The following is a 15549-nucleotide window of genomic DNA, read 5'->3' as shown; positions in this document are numbered from 1 at the left end:
CAGCTCTCTGTTTTTTTATTAATAAAGTCACTAAGACTATTTTATTATTCTGCTTCCATAAATTATATCCGATGAGGTAACTTGGGGGGACTAAAAATATTTTTCAAAAATCCATTAAACAGTAAATAGAAATAAATATTAATTTCAATGCATTTACATCTTTCTTTATTTGACTACTATTTTCTCTGCTGAGCTCTTCATAATGAGAACTTGCTCCTTCTGTCTGCGAGCAGAGGAGCAAACAGAACTCTATCTCCACCTGGTGGTCTGTACAGGTAATTGGAGAAAAAACAATGTTTGCATCCATAGAAACATAAAGACAAATAACATATTTTTAAATCGAGTTTAGAACTTGTGCTCTTGTTTTTTGTAATTATTTCTAACCACAGAGAGAGGTAGATTAGATCTGAAAGGGATCAATAGGATCGTTACCGCAGCAATAATCTGCTTTGTAAAGTAAAAAGAAAAAGAAATCTACAACCAAATACTAACTTTTGTTCACATTAATTGCATCAAAGTCCTAAACTCTAATTTTTTCCGAGTTGAAATTGCAGACAAAGTTAATTGTCTCTTCTAACATGCTGCATTTAGCATTTAGCTGAAAGCACTTTAACACTGGTTTATTAGGAAGGACAGCATCACCTGAATGTTTCCATTCCCGGCGTGGAAGTTAACCACAGAGCTCCGAAGTAGCTGTAAACTTCAAAACGGTAAAAAAAAAAAAGACGACAATGCAGACCAACAGAACAAACGGCTTCACAATCTTGTAGTAAAGTTTTATTATTCAAATGTTAAGTTTGGATTTACAGGCACATGGGAACAAAACAGGGTCCAGTCAGCTCCTCTCACAGGGCGGCAAAAACGACAGACCACGTCCCCCCGTCCCCCCCCAGGCCGTGCAGCACACGCGTCGCCACCGACGACAACCGGCCCGAAACACAACTAACTGGTACATTATAACTTAAAATACTGTTTAGGTCACGTCGGTGTGTGCTGCACCTCCTGCCAGCGCCGGATGGAGAGGAAATCAAAGGACAGGTGACAAAAAACAAGTCCGGCTCACCTGCCGACTGAAAATCTAAGATTTTCTTTCAAGAGAAAGATCACTTTTAAAATCTGCAGAGCTGATTTGTTTTTTGGGAACGTCTGCTGGATGACAATAATTGTTTTTATTTTGAAAAACTAAATCGGCGGGGTTACCGATTGCACCGGCGCGAGGAATATTCGTCGTGGGACGAAACATGGATGGCATCTTTGGGTCTGTGAATTTTTTTTTTATATTAAGGCACAAAACTGTGATTTGGGCTCCATCCCGTTTGCAGATGAACTCGGCGAGGTGACTCGCGAGGGGGGAGGGGGGGGGACGACCCTTTAAAAAGCATGTCCCGATTGGCAGGCGGGTCAAAGCGCTGAAAACGTTCAGTTAGGTTGAATTAACGCGTGAAAACACAAAGGAAATATTGGCTTTGCTATTGAGGCAGCGACGCTATACAAGCAAGCATATTATAGTTATAACATACCACAGACGATATCGTAGATTATTTATAGATATTTAACCTGGAGGTTTCAGTTGATTGTGATAATGCGGCCGTTTTTTGCGTGACGGGAGTTTTCTTTTAAAAAAAATCAGCCGGTCCTGAATCATTTAAGCATATATTTACACAAAATAAAAATAAGAAACATTCACACAAAAATATAACATTTGAAATAATTATTAGCACCAGTGTATCAGATAAAAATTCTACGCAAAATGTACAAAGTTGCATAGCGTTGGATTTAGCCCGGAAGAAAACGTGCGATCGGTAAAAAAACGATAACATTAAAAGGTTTGTCTCCGTTGTGACGCCGGGACACGAGACGCTGCTTGACCGATGTCCGAGCTGATGTACGGATGCGCCGACGGAATCTCCAGTCCTCAAACGTAGTTTTATTTATATATATATATATATTTTTTTACTATTTTTCTGGACTTCAGAGGTTTTAATGGGCTCCAGCAGAATAACTGTCGTTTCGCTGCAGGTGGAAAACACTGTCGGAGAAAGAAGGAAGTGAAATACTTTTCTTCAGTTTTCGTTGTAGCTTCGGGAGAAAAGCAGCAAAAAATAAAATAAAATAAAAAAAACGAGAGGATTCCTTCACTGTGAGGTTTCTGGAAACACGGTTTTAAGAAGAAAGCGTAGCGGCGACAGCGTGCGGCGTTCGTTCAGCGAGCTGAGACGGTGTCCCGAGGCATGATGGGAAACGGCCCGGTGGAACGTCCCTCTCGTTGGGGTGCAGTCACGTCGGGTTTGTGGTTCTGGCTTTTTTTTTCTTCTTCTTTTGCGGCTTCTCTAACGCCGCTGAGTTCATTCTGGCGTGACCACGTTACTGCGTCTCAAAAACAACGAGACGGAAAAATAAAATTCTCTTTTGTTAAAAACGTGGCTTTGAAAATGATTGGCTTCTTGTGAAAGAATGAGGAAGAAACGTTTTGGTAAAAGTTGAGTGTTAGATGTGAAGAGGGGGGGGGGGGGCGTGTCGGAGGAGGGGGCGGGGTTAAGGCGTCTCTATAGACGGCGTGTTGAAGCAGCCGTCGGGTAACGTGTTCTTGATGTCGTTCAGGTTGACGATGTCGGCGCGGATCTCGTGGATCTGCCGGTCGTAGTCGTTGATCATGTCTTCCTGGGTCCGCGCCACGTCGTTCAGCTCGGCCAGCTTCCTGTCCAGGTCGCCGTTGGCCATCTTGCCTTTGGCGCTCTTCAGGGACTCGTCGATCTGGTTCAGTTTGCTCAAGTCCACCTTGTCGATGTGTCCTAGAGACGAGAAGGTTCGTTCCGTAAGTGGACTACAGGAAAATGAGAACTACAAAACTCTGTCCCTTAAGTAACGATCGTAAATGTCAGACCCCCCCCGCCTCATAACAACAACACAGAAACACAATTAAAGAGTTATAAATAGACATTTTGATATCTAGATTAGTTCTCATGAAATCCCAGTTTGGTGGAATTCCGGCTGGTTTCCACGGTTTCCATTCCTGGAATGTTGCCGGTGGGCATTTTCAGGAAAGCGGAGGGGAACTGGAAATTCGTCCGAAACCGTCTTATTAAATTTAATTAAATCACTCCCTCAATTTTTACTTCACATAAATACCATTAAAGGAAGAAACCGAAGTCCATTTTGTGCCGGTTCCCGCTGATGCTAAATTGGAAGCTAACCGCGAGCGTGTCCTTACCCAGTTGATCCAGCAGGGCGGTGATCGTGCCCAGAACGGTCTTCACGGCGCTCTTCGCCTTGCGGGCGTTGTCCTCTGCCTGTTTAGCGTTATCTGATGCCTGGGGGACAGAGGACAGAGGACAGACCTCACGGGTCACCACGACGCCCTCCGTGTTTAAGAAGAGCCGTAGCGGTTCTTACCATTCCAGCCATCATCATGTCTTGGTCGACCTCGCCCTTCTTCCTCGCTAGCTCCCGCTCGGCGGCGCTCAGCTGATCCATCATGCTGTTGACCTCGTCGTCCAGCTTGGTGGTGTCCTGGAAAGCCTTCTCTGCGTCCTCTTTGGTCTTGGCTGAGCCCTGAGAGGACAAAATGTCCATTTGCAAGTCAGCTAATAAAGTTCATAGGTGTCAGGTGTCAGGTTGCGTCCGTCGTACCTTCTGCACGTTGCTAGCGATCCTCTCGGCCTCCTCCGCCTTGCTCTTGGCCTCCCGGGCGTCGGCGGCCGCGTTGCCGAGCGCGGCCTCCGCCTGCCTGGTCTTCTCGTTGGCGGACGCGATGGTGGCGTTGATGGCGGGGATCTTCCTCAAGGCGTCCTCGGCAGCCGTCTTGTTGTCGTTGACCCTCCTGTCGAAGTCTGATCGGGAATGAAACGGAAGAGATTCAGACCTGAAGACGAGGCCGTAACCACGGCAACAATTGCAACGACACCCCCCACCCCCCCCCCCTCGCACCTCTGAGGTCGTCCAGGATGCTCTCGGCCTCTCGGAACGTGGACTGGCCCTTCTTCGCGGCGTCCTCGGCCATAGCTTTGGCGGCGTCGGCTCGGGCCAACAGCTGATCTGCCGTCTGTGAAACAGGAAGCGAGAAGCCCAAACGTCTCAGACGCTCCGCGTGAACACCGGATGGCGCCACCTGCAGCCAGGACGCGTTAGCTTAGCACGACGACCGCCTTCGACATACCTGCTGCTCGCTTTTGCCTTTCTCCAGCAGCTTGCGGACTTCCTGCTCTTTGGCCTTCAGGTCGTCCCGGAGGTCGCTGTACTCCTTCTCCGTCTTATCGATCAGCTTGTCCAGGTCCGACGCCTCCTTCTTGATCTTACTGGCTTCGTCCTAAAAAAAAAAAAAAAACACGCCGAGGCCTCGTCAGCTTCGCCGGACGCCTGAATGTACGCGATTAAAACCGTTCCGTGCGCGTGGACGACTCGCCTCGAGGGCCCGCGTGTCGACCGGCGGGAGGCTGGTCAGATTGGCGAAGATCTTCAGGGCTTTGTCTCCGGCGTCTTCGGCCTCGGCCTGAACCTCGTCGGCCCGTTTCTCCAGATTCTTCGCCAGCTCCTTCGCCTCGTTGTACCTGAACGGCGGAATCAGAGCCGGCGTCCGAATCAAACGCTCCTTTTCTCGGTTTAAAGATGGTACGCCGGACTGAGACCTACTTCCTGTTGAGCTCCTCGATCTCCCGGCTCGTCTTGCCTTCGCCGTCCAGAGTCTTCAGCAGCAGGTTGTACGCTTTGGTCGACGTGTCGTTGGCGTCTTTGGCGATCTTCTCAATCTGGTCGGCGTCCATCTTGTGCCTGCGAGGGAACGCCGACGCTTCGTTTACGTTACTCGCGACCGAATGGAAACCGTTTCCCATGATTCCCGTGACGGCTCCTCACTTCTCCGCCAGCGTCCGGGCCTCCTCCGCCAGCAGCGTCATGTTGTTCGGATCCCCGGTACCGGTGGGCGGTTTGATGTCCTGCAGACGACGACACCCCCCCCCTAGTTAATCAAGCTCTCTCAGACCTGTTGTTGCCATGCCAACAACGCCACGCCCACTCACCACTTTGCGAATGGCGTCCTTGGCCTTGTCCAGCTCCAGGCGAGCTCGGCCGATCAGGCCCTCGGCGTCTCGGACGCGGTGGCGGGCGCGGTCGGCCTGCGCGCCGGTGTCGTCAACCGTGTCGCGGATGCTCTGCAGCCGGTTCCATTGGGTCGTCAGGGTGTTGTTGATGGCGTTCAGACGCTCCAGCAGGCCCCGGTCTACGTCTGAAGGGTCAAAGGTCACGGCATCAGCGCTGGGCTTGTTTCAGGGCCCGCCGCGGCCGGACCCTCACCTTTGCTGGCCTGAGCCTCTTCCAGCAGCTCCATAATGGCTCGCTCCGCCTCCTTCAGCCGATCCTCGAAGGCCTCGTCGCCGACGGCGTCCTGACCCGAGCTCAGGTCGTCCATCAGCGTCTGCAGCTCGTGGAGTTTCTGCCGCTGCTGGTTCACCTGCACACGGAAACGCGTTCCGACAATCCCGCTCGGCTGGTCGTGTGAAGCAACTCGGCTGACCCGGGGGGGGGGCGTCCCTCACCTTGTCCCGGACCAGACTGTAGCAGGAGGGACACTGCTGGCAGCCCGGCGTGGAGCGGTTGTAGAAGAAGTTCTCCTCGCACATGTCGCATCGGGCGCCGACGAAGCCGGGGCGACACGCGCAGCGGCCATCCTCTTTGCACTGTCCCGACTGGGATCCCTCAGGGTCGCAGTCGCAGGCTGGGGGGGGGACACACACACACACACACACACACACTCTCAGAAAACGCTCCGGACTTGCACCACCACGGTCGCTCAGTCGCCACACTTACGTTTGCATCCCGACGAGCTGAAGCCAAAGAAGTTGACCTCGCAGCGTTGGCACTGCAGGCCGGCGACGCCGGGCTGACACTCGCACTGCCCCCCGGTGATGTCACACTGACCGCTGGTGGAGCCAATGGGATTGCAGTTACACCTGCGGCGAGGAGTCGGGGTTTCAGAACGACGCAAAAAAAACTAGAGCGAAGAGTCGACGGGATGCCGCGAGCTGACCGTTCGCAGCCGTCGCCGCTCTGCAGGTTGAAGAAGCCGGGCTCGCAGGCGCCGCAGTCGCGCTCGGCCACGTTGGGGAGGCACCGGCACTGACCGGTGACCTGGGAGCAGCCGGTCTGTCGGTCGGCCGTCCCGAACGGCGAGCAGGAGCAGGCTGGCCCGGACAGACGGCCGCGAGGTCCGATTAGATTTCGTTGAGCACATGAAGCGTTTTTCTGTCGACGCTATTCCAACGGCAGATGGAAAACGTCTTTCCTCTTACGTTTGCACTTGTCGTCGGGGTTGGCCGAAAGGGCGTTGCCGTAGAAACCTTCCTTGCAGCGGTCGCAGAAGAAGCCGGCGGTGTTGTAGATGCACTTGAGGCACTCGCCCGTCTCCCGGTCGCAGTTGCCGACGGCGTTGGGGTCGATGTTATCGCTGCACTTGCAGGCGCGGCAGGCGCGCGCCGGACCGCTCTGACCCAGCGGGTCGCCGAAGAAGCCGTCGTCGCAGAGCTCGCAGCGTTTACCTGCGCACAGGTAGCCGGAGCGGTTCAGCGTCACCCGAGTGCCGGAGCTCGGAGAAGCGGCGAGGGACGAACGCCGCGTACCTGTGGTTCCCGTGGGACAGTTGGTGCAGACCACCTCTCTGGTTGTCAGGACAACGGCACAGGTGGCGCCGGCGGGACAGGGGCAGGGCTCACAGTCGCTCGGTGTCCCTTTGGTGGCGTCGCCGTAGAAACCGTCTTTGCAGCGCTCGCAGCTCAAACCAGCCGTGTCGTCCTGGCAGTCGCACGCTCCTGAGAGACGGACGCCAGCGGTCAGTGACCGGTCAAACCACCGTTACCCGTCCCGGTATTACCTGTCCCCGGGTCGCAGGCGTCGCTGTGCCCGTGACAGTTGCAGGGCTCACAGGGGCTGAAGGAGCCGAGCTCTTGCCGGGCGCGGCGGTATCCCAGCATGCACTGCTCACAGTGCTGCCCCTGGTAACCCTGAGGGCACGTGCAGCGCTCCACCCAGCGGGCCGGGACACCCGGGCCTCGCCTGGCCGTCACCAAAGAGACGTCGTCAAGGTAACCGGCGCCTGCAAAGACACAGGCATCAGCACTCTGAGGGCACCGGTCGGTCACCGGTCGGTGGCACTCGGTCGGCTGCACAGGACCCTTACTCCTCTCGCTGTAGGTTCCTCGGATCTTGATGGCGGTCAGGTTGTGGAGAAGCTTCTGGAAGTCGGAGTGGCTGATCGTCGGCCTCCAGGGGTGGTCGGTGCTGTCGTGGAGCCTGAGAAACACATCATCAACAGAGACCATCTTAATCCGGATTATAATCTGAATCCGAGGTGATGCCAAACCAGCAGATTGTACGAAAACCAGCGTGACAGAACCAGAGACCAACGAGTTTCAATCGGGCTACAGTGAAACATCTCGCCGATCCAGATTATGAAGCAAATCTAAAGATCCTTGACGGGATGATGAACAGAGATTATGAACGCACAAAGGGTTAATCGCAAAGCGCCTCACCTGAACACATAAGTCTGCATGTTCTCATCGGGGTAGGCGTTGCCCTGGGCGATGAGGGGGACGGCCACCCTTAGGCTGGCTCCTTCCAGGACCAGATCCTCGGCAGACAGCCGGGTGTCCCGACGGTCGACCCGGAAATTCAGAGTGAGGTTCTGTCCGTAGCTCAACATCTGGTTCCCCAAAAAACTATCTGTGACAAAAGAAGACATGAGAGGAAAACCGCCAGAGTGGTGTGTGTGTGTGTGTGTGTGTGCGTGCGTGTGTGCACGTACCTGGGGCGACGAAGTACATGGGGAAATAGTCCTCTGAGATGAGGGAGACTTCCTGTCCGGTGGGTGACCACTGGACGGAGACGCTGGAGCCGTCCCGCTGCTGACCGGTCCACTGCTCGTCATCTAACATGCACGCACACACACACACACATCACTGAGGTCACATGTCTTTTCTGAGGGATTCCGTCCCTCCGCCCCGCCCGGAGGCGCCCTTACCTCTGGAGAAGGAGGAGCTGACGGCGTGGACGCTGAAGCCCTCGGCGACGTCGCACACGGACGAGTGCTGGAAGCAGAAGCAGGGAGTGCAGCCCTGAGCGTTGTTGGGGTCCAGGTTGAAGTAGCCCAGTTTACACCTGATGGACCACAGACACGTTGCTGAAGGTTTAACCCCCCCCCCCCCCACCCCCCCGTGCGTTCACTCGAGATGCGTTACCTGTCACAGTTGAAGCCCTCCACGTTGTCTTTACAGCGACACTTTCCTGTGTTGACGTCGCAGCCCTGAGCGCTGCCAGAGGGCGAGCAAGAGCAAGGCCTGACAGAGAGAGAGAGAGGTGTGTGTTTTTATATTGGTTACATTACTGTACATTACATTTAAAGCACTGTGACATGTTAGTTTTGTACCTTAAAAATACTCTATTAATTATTTAACATCACAGGAAGAAGGGAAATCCAGTTGACGGTTTATAATTATTTTTCAAATCTGGCCAGCAGATGGCGCTCACAGTTCAATATCTGTACAATACAGACAGTATTTGACTAGCCTTCTGAAGACCAAATAATTCTGATCGATACACATTTGGAGAATGTATTTTATATCCTTCTGAGACGCAGCCAGTTAGCATGTCCTCTGTAGTGGACATTTGTCCATCACAGAGGACATGCTAACTGGCGGGCTGGGTCCCAGGAGGATATACGTACCTTCGACTCACTCTAAAGAAGAAAACCTTCCAATACCTCTAATGTATAAATACTGAAGTAAAGCCAGAATGTTTCATGTTTGAGATCTAAAGTGAGAACAAAACATCAGAACGATGAAAAACCCCTGGAGGGAGGTTTTTGGCGCTAGGCTAACAGTTTCCCCATGCTTTCACTGTTTGTGCTAAGCCAAGCTAACGGCTTCCACTGTTTGTGCTAAGCCAAGCTAACGGCTTCCACTGTTTGTGCTAAGCCAAGCTAACGGCTTCCACGGTCTGTGCTAAGCCAAGCTAACAGCGTCCCCGTGGGCCGGAGGTCAGCTGAAGTACCTGCAGCCGGCCTCCGTCAGACTGTGGTACCCCGGCTGGCAGCGGTCGCACTTTTCTCCAGTCACTCCTGGCTTGCATGCGCACACGCCTCTGTTGTCACACTGAGGAGACTCGGAGCCTGGAAACACACAACAAGCGCCAGCGAGTTAACCTTCAACCACGTGCAAACAATCAGCGGCCATTAGCACAAGCTTCCTTCCACGGGCGGTGCGGGTTTCAAGGACAGCTCACTTCATGTGTGTACCGCCGAGCGGATTTATAATCACAACATCAGATGTTTCCTACTTTACTTTAAAAAAACCTCAGGATTTAACACATAAAAAGACTTTCCTACTGCCTCTCGTCTTTGTGCTAAGGTAAGCTAACAGTTCCCCACTGCGCTCTCTCCCCTCTATGCTAGGCTGAAGCAATAAACGAGACACCAGCTTGTTATGACGCCACCTAAAAATGGAACTTTGGTCATGTGACCTTGAAATTCGAGGGCCATTTGATACGGCTGAAAGTCGGAAGTAGCTTTAAAATAGTTCACAGACATGCACAAGCCGCTTGTGCATGCGTTTCCCAGATGTTCCTGAACTCACCGACGCCGTTGCAGCCACAGGGCCGGCAGCGGCCGCCGCTCTGCTCTCTGTAGAAGTAGTCGAGGCAGCGCTCACAGTTGGGGCCGTCGGTGTTGTCGGCACAGTTCCTGCAGTGGCCTCCGTGCCCGGTGGCCCGGTACAGCTCGGCGTCAAAGTAACACTCGGAGCTCTTCCCGTTACAGTCGCAGGCTGAAGGAGACCGGGGGGGGGGGGGGACACATTCATGAGTGTTAAACTGGGCTGGACAAGCGGAGTAAAACCAAGTCACAGATAAAACAGGGTTGAATAAATCTCAGCTGGAAGTCTGAAACGTCAACACGAGTTTTTTTCCCCATCCTATCGGGCTGCTCCGGTTTCCTGTGCTGGTCTCAGCACTGCAGGATGGATTAAGTCGACTGTGGGAGAAGAACAACACTAATATTTCCTGTTAGTCATGCATCTGCACTGTGATATAAGAACTACAGCTCCCACAATTCCCTTGAGAGTGCCGTGACTAACACTAAGATTTCCTCTCTAGCTGGGGCGTAACGGAATATTTTATTAAATCTCTTCTTTTTAACTAACCCGTTTGACTTTGCAGTTTTTTTTCTTCCAAGCTGATTATTTTATTTGTTCCAATTTAAAGCTAGAAGTAGAACAGCCGTAGCTGCTGCAGAACAGTCGTAGCTGCTGCAGAACAGCCGTAGCTGCTGCAGAACAGCCGTAGCTGCTGCAGAACAGCCGTAGCTGCTGCAGAACAGCCGTAGCTGCTGCAGAACAGTCGTAGCTGCGGCAGAACAGCCGTAGCTGCTGCAGAACAGCCGTAGCTGCAGAACAGCCGTAGCTGCTGCAGAACAGCCGTAGCTGCTGCAGAACAGTCGTAGCTGCGCTAGAACAGCCGTAGCTGCTGCAGAACAGTCGTAGCTGCGCTAGAACAGCCGTAGCTGCTGCAGAACAGTCGTAGCTGCGGCAGAACAGCCGTAGCTGCTGCAGAACAGCCGTAGCTGCAGAACAGCCGTAGCTGCTGCAGAACAGCCGTAGCTGCTGCAGAACAGCCGTAGCTGCTGCAGAACAGCCGTAGCTGCTGCAGAACAGTCGTAGCTGCTGCAGAACAGTCGTAGCTGCTGCAGAACAGCCGTAGCTGCTGCAGAACAGTCGTAGCTGCGGCAGAACAGCCGTAGCTGCTGCAGAACAGTCGTAGCTGCTGCAGAACAGTCGTAGCTGCGCTAGAACAGCCGCAGCTGCTGCAGAACAGCCGTAGCTGCTGCAGAACAGTCGTAGCTGCGCTAGAACAGCCGTAGCTGCTGCAGAACAGCCGTAGCTGCTGCAGAACAGCCGTAGCTGCTGCAGAACAGTCGTAGCTGCGCTAGAACAGCCGTAGCTGCGCTAGAACAGTCGTAGCTGCTGCAGAACAGCCGTAGCTGCTGCAGAACAGCCGTAGCTGCGATAGAACAGCCGTAGCTGCGGTAGAACAGCCGTAGCTGTCTTCAGTCCGGCGGCTGCACACTTACGCAGACATTCGTTGGGGTTGTCGGCGGTCGCTCTCCTCCACGGCCGGTTGTTGTAGAAGGCTTTGCAGACGTTGCAGTCGTCTCCCTCTGTGTTGTGCTTGCAGTTACACACCAGACGCCCCCGGTCGTTCTTCGCGCATTCACTGGCGTGCCCGTTACACTTACACCTGACAGAAACACAGGAACACACCGTTGCACCCCAACAACAGGAAACACGCCTCTACGGCGGAACCTAAAGGTCTACGAATCAGAACAGATTTAGGCTCAAAGCATAACGAAGGTGACTTAAGTAAAGGGACGGATTTCATTGTGTGCAAACAGAGTCCTGTCCATTTGAGAACGCAGCGGTTTGAAACAACACCGGTGTTGATCTGATTTTTCCACTCTGAAGTAAAGCTTTCCTAAACTTCCTGGGGGGGGGGGGGAGGGGGCCCCTAACAACAGGACAAGACTTGCTCAGACAACACCTCTAGTGATGGTCTCAGGTGTATCTTGGCAGAGAGATGTGGAAAAACTGATGGCAGGAAGGACGAAGCCTCAGACGTACGAATCCACATCGACAGCGCTCGCCGTCTTTATTCCCATCGCCCCGTTTCAGGGAGGACGAAACAACGTTTAACTCTAGAATGCAGAAACACGGAGAAGGTTTCGAAGAATTAATCAATGCCGACGTGTCGTTCACCGGCGACTTTCAGGAATTTAATCGTTGTTGTGCTGATGGATGGGACTCGATACAAGTACCTGCCTGCAAAGATATGAGTGGAAGTTCAGCTCTCGTTCTAACTTTATTATTCATTTACAAATGAAGTTCGCCAACAATGGAAAGGGTGCAAAAGATCAACATTCCCATGAGGCCTGCTAGCCTCAAATGGAGTTACATGTGGCAACTAGCCTCTTAGCTTTGACCCCCCAAGTCATCCAATGTTAGCTTTGGCTTCAAGTTAGAAACTCGACAGAGTCAACAGCTGCTACCGGAATAAAGACAAAGATGAAATCAGATCAAATGTTCTTTCACATTTCCGCTTTAATTTTCCGTTACGGCTTTGGAAGTTGGAAACGGCATCAAAAAACGTCAGGAGCGGATCTGAGCCGGTCGTCTTTGCTCAGGTGAACAGGGTTCAGATGAAAAAGGGCGGAGCCTCCAGAGGAAAAGACTCCTCGGAAATCCCTCCTTGAATAAATAAAAAGGCTGAATTCTGCAGCTCTGACAGGTGCTCAGACTCCGGACTCTTCCCCTTTTCTCCCGCCCATCATGGCGGATGGTCTACCCCTGTCCCAGGTTCCCTGTAATCCAGTCCTGCCGGTCAGGAATGCCAGGAATGCCAACTGTGTCATGGAAATCCGCTCCACATTTCAAACAGACGGTCTGTTAAATACTCTTGTAATGCCTGACCAAACCTTTTTTTTTTTTTTTTTTTTCCCCAGACAAGCAGGGAGAGAAGTCCTTATGTGGATTTAGACCACACAGAGAAAACACAAAGGCCAGGACCCACAAAACCACCGGACCACACGTCACACGAGCATTACCTTCCTCCAACAGCAAAGTCAGAGATGGCGTAGTAGTAGGACTTGAGGACCTTGGGGTCATTAAAAACCTCGTCCCCAAACGTGTTGAGCCTGTTCAGGGTCACTCTGATGTCGGTCGCCGTCACCCAATCCTGCAAGAGACAACACAGACGTCACCAAAGACGAGTCCGACGGGCAGCAGAACCCAAACACGCTCTCAAGCGTGGGACACGTTAAAACCCGACGCACATTTCATCGCAGCCCTTCAGATAGTTGAGATATTTCAGTCCGGAGGACGCGATTGGACGGAACAGCAGCGATCCTGAGAGCCGCGCCGTTAGCAAACAGATGTTGGGAAACACATTTTTTTCCCCCCGATTGTGAATCTGCAAACAGGAAGAGTTTTGTGGTTCTGTGGGAAACGCGGTGACGCGAGCCCACAAACAGGCGCTCCGACTGACGCCGTCGCGTGAAACGCTATTTTCTTGGCGACGGAGGGAATTACTGAAGGACACCTGCCCCGCTCGTCTCATCACGGAGTTGCTCAACATCCCGCCCGTGTGAAAGGCTCATGGGAAGCTGAGCGAAGGCCAGCGATAGCTTTGCTCAATATCAGCAGGAAGCTTATCGGGGTTTTTTTATTGAGCAGAGGGTGAACTCGGAGCAGCTGTCTGAGGACAAACCGTCGGCCCGGTGCAGAAACGGTAACGTCACTGCTGCCAGGGAACGCGTGACGTGAACAATCCCACAGCGGCATGGCTTTAAAAAAAATAAAAAAGACCCCGAAGAGGAGGACAACATGGCTGACAGGCCTCCTGTAGGAGATACGGTTCAAGCGTCAAATAAAACCAGAGATGAGAGTTTGGCTCTGGCGTTCAGGTCGACTCTACTTTCATGCACCGACTCGTAAACGCCCGACTCCTCCTGGGACTCGACACGCTGATGTTAAATCCTCGTTTCACTGCTGATTCACCCACCAGCTGCTTCACCAAGTTAGCCAAAGAGAGCGAGATGGGAGAAAAAAGGTTTTATTTTCCCACCGCAAAATGTCCCGAACATTTTGAAAATGTGACGAAGTAGACGGGAGGTTTAATTATAATTAAATGTAATTTAATGATAGAATTTGGACAAATTCCGGGGGCCGGATTAAAAAGCCCAAAGGGCCATATCTGGCCCCCGGGCCTTAGTTTGCCCATGCCTGCTCTAACTCGTCTCCCGACACCTGAGATTCTCAAGAGACCTTCCAAATGCTGGTGGGCCTCCCGAGGAGCACGACCAGGACAACCAGGATTTAAGATAAATCTAAGTGGATTATCAATCAGTTCTTCAACTCTATCAATCCGTTCACTTCCCCTCATCCGGGGTCGAGCCGTAGTAGCAGCAGCCTAATTTCACATTCCGGCCGTGCCGCCCCTGAGCAATTCTTTCCAGCTCCTCCTGTTGGATCCCGAGGCATTCCCAGCGTGAATGAGATACGTAGTAGTTAATGTAGTATTTCCAGTTGTCCAGAAAACCTCCGAAGGGAGGCATCCGAACCAGATGTTGACCTCAGATGGCTCTTTTGGACTTCTACTGATAATCCAGACCACAAAAGGTCATGTCTACTACTTTATATAAATTTTCCACACTGACATTGTCCACCTCCGACTTCAAACCCACTTTAAGAACTCAAACTTTAGACGAGTAAAGGTGAGATTTTACAAGAACTTCAAACACTTCTGGGATTTCTAGTAACTCTATTCATCCGGCATCTTCAGCGAGGTGAAGATCCTCCAGCTGTTGTTGGAGGATCCCAAAGTGTTCCCAGGGCCAGATGGGCTGTATAATCCCTCTAATGTGTTCTGGCTCTAGTCTGGGTTCTCATCCCAGATTGACTGAGGCTCCCCGGAAGCTTCCAGAGAGTTTCATCAACTCCTGACTTTCTGAATTCTACGTTTTAGTCCACTTTCTTTCACATTGTGTTTTTTAATATTCCCCCGAGTTGCTCAAACGACACTGAACCGACTCCCTTGGAACACGGAAGGGAGGATAACAAAGTTTAACCTTTGGCAAAACACTAAAGCTAAATGATATTCCGATGGCTTTGGCCACACCCTTGAACGACTGTGTCCGGTGGACCCTCGCAGGAAGTCCAAAATCTGCTGCCAGCTGCGAGGCCCTCTCAGTCCTGACACTCTGTAGTCTGATGTTTGTCTGCGGCCGAACGGCGATGGAGGCTCAGCGTTTGGCAGACGTCAGTGGCGGCGATGAAGACGGCCATTGTTAAAGTCCCTGCAGCTGCATTCAGTCGTGAATCATGTCGGATAAACTCGGTACCGTTCGTTCGTCCAGCAGCTGCGAGCTCGTCGGTCCGTCCGGGTTTCTCAGCTGAGTCAACACGGCGCAAACCGAGGACATTCAGCTGCTATCAATCATCTGCAGCTCCGTGCCAGCGTGCGAGCCTCGGCCGATGTTTTCTGGAGCGAGGAATGCTGCCGGAACCTCCTCCGTGGATCCCACACATACATTCTGAAGCCTCGGAACCACGGAGACGTCTGTACGATATCTTAGACGTGTGAACAATCACAGTCCAGTTACTGGAGGGGGTGCGGGGTAACCACCTAGCTGACGTGGCTAGCAATGGCTAGCCAGTTAAAAAGAAACTAGCACGCGAGTCATACATTTATTAACAGTATTGATAATGATCAATCAATCAACAGTCACAACTCTGGCTGCGGCAGCTCATTTTGTTGTTTAATGCTGGAGAGACTGAGTCTTAAAGGAACAGTTCACCCAATCAGGGTCCTCACGCCCATGGAAAGTGAGGATGACTCCATGCGAGTTTAACAATGACGCCGTGAGACTGACGAAGAGTGTCAGCTCTTCCTCTCTGTCACCAATACCTCTCCTCTATGCAAATGAACAAATTTAGCCCCGCAGCTCGTGCCTAAACTTCC

The 15549-nt window shown here is 52.3% G+C and overlaps 1 protein-coding gene across 1 annotated transcript in view; it reads right to left on the bottom strand.

Annotated features, from left to right (window-relative positions):
• Nucleotides 1–768: 768 nt before the first annotated feature.
• lamc1 (laminin, gamma 1) overlaps nt 769–15549 on the bottom strand; it is a 29503-nt gene continuing 14722 nt past the window's right edge. Inside the window, exons 3-28 of the mRNA XM_068749024.1 lie at nt 12635–12765; nt 11108–11274; nt 9618–9806; nt 9037–9154; nt 8226–8324; nt 8009–8145; nt 7793–7915; nt 7521–7710; nt 7169–7281; nt 6863–7084; nt 6612–6800; nt 6285–6530; nt 6023–6176; nt 5803–5945; nt 5532–5710; nt 5290–5446; nt 5016–5221; nt 4852–4931; nt 4630–4767; nt 4403–4547; nt 4157–4306; nt 3928–4042; nt 3631–3830; nt 3394–3552; nt 3212–3311; nt 769–2792 (exon numbers count right to left, since the gene is read on the bottom strand). Of these exons, the coding sequence (XP_068605125.1) occupies nt 2536–2792; nt 3212–3311; nt 3394–3552; nt 3631–3830; nt 3928–4042; nt 4157–4306; nt 4403–4547; nt 4630–4767; nt 4852–4931; nt 5016–5221; nt 5290–5446; nt 5532–5710; nt 5803–5945; nt 6023–6176; nt 6285–6530; nt 6612–6800; nt 6863–7084; nt 7169–7281; nt 7521–7710; nt 7793–7915; nt 8009–8145; nt 8226–8324; nt 9037–9154; nt 9618–9806; nt 11108–11274; nt 12635–12765 (4107 nt within the window). The 3' untranslated portion in view covers nt 769–2535. The remainder of the gene's footprint in view (nt 2793–3211; nt 3312–3393; nt 3553–3630; nt 3831–3927; nt 4043–4156; nt 4307–4402; nt 4548–4629; nt 4768–4851; nt 4932–5015; nt 5222–5289; nt 5447–5531; nt 5711–5802; nt 5946–6022; nt 6177–6284; nt 6531–6611; nt 6801–6862; nt 7085–7168; nt 7282–7520; nt 7711–7792; nt 7916–8008; nt 8146–8225; nt 8325–9036; nt 9155–9617; nt 9807–11107; nt 11275–12634; nt 12766–15549) is intronic.

The sequence above is a fragment of the Brachionichthys hirsutus genome, chromosome 15 (genome assembly GCF_040956055.1).
Source record: "Brachionichthys hirsutus isolate HB-005 chromosome 15, CSIRO-AGI_Bhir_v1, whole genome shotgun sequence".
NCBI lineage: Eukaryota > Metazoa > Chordata > Actinopteri > Lophiiformes > Brachionichthyidae > Brachionichthys > Brachionichthys hirsutus.
The sequence above is the reverse complement of the archived record's forward strand: the minus strand, read 5'-3'. Positions and strand labels throughout refer to the sequence as shown.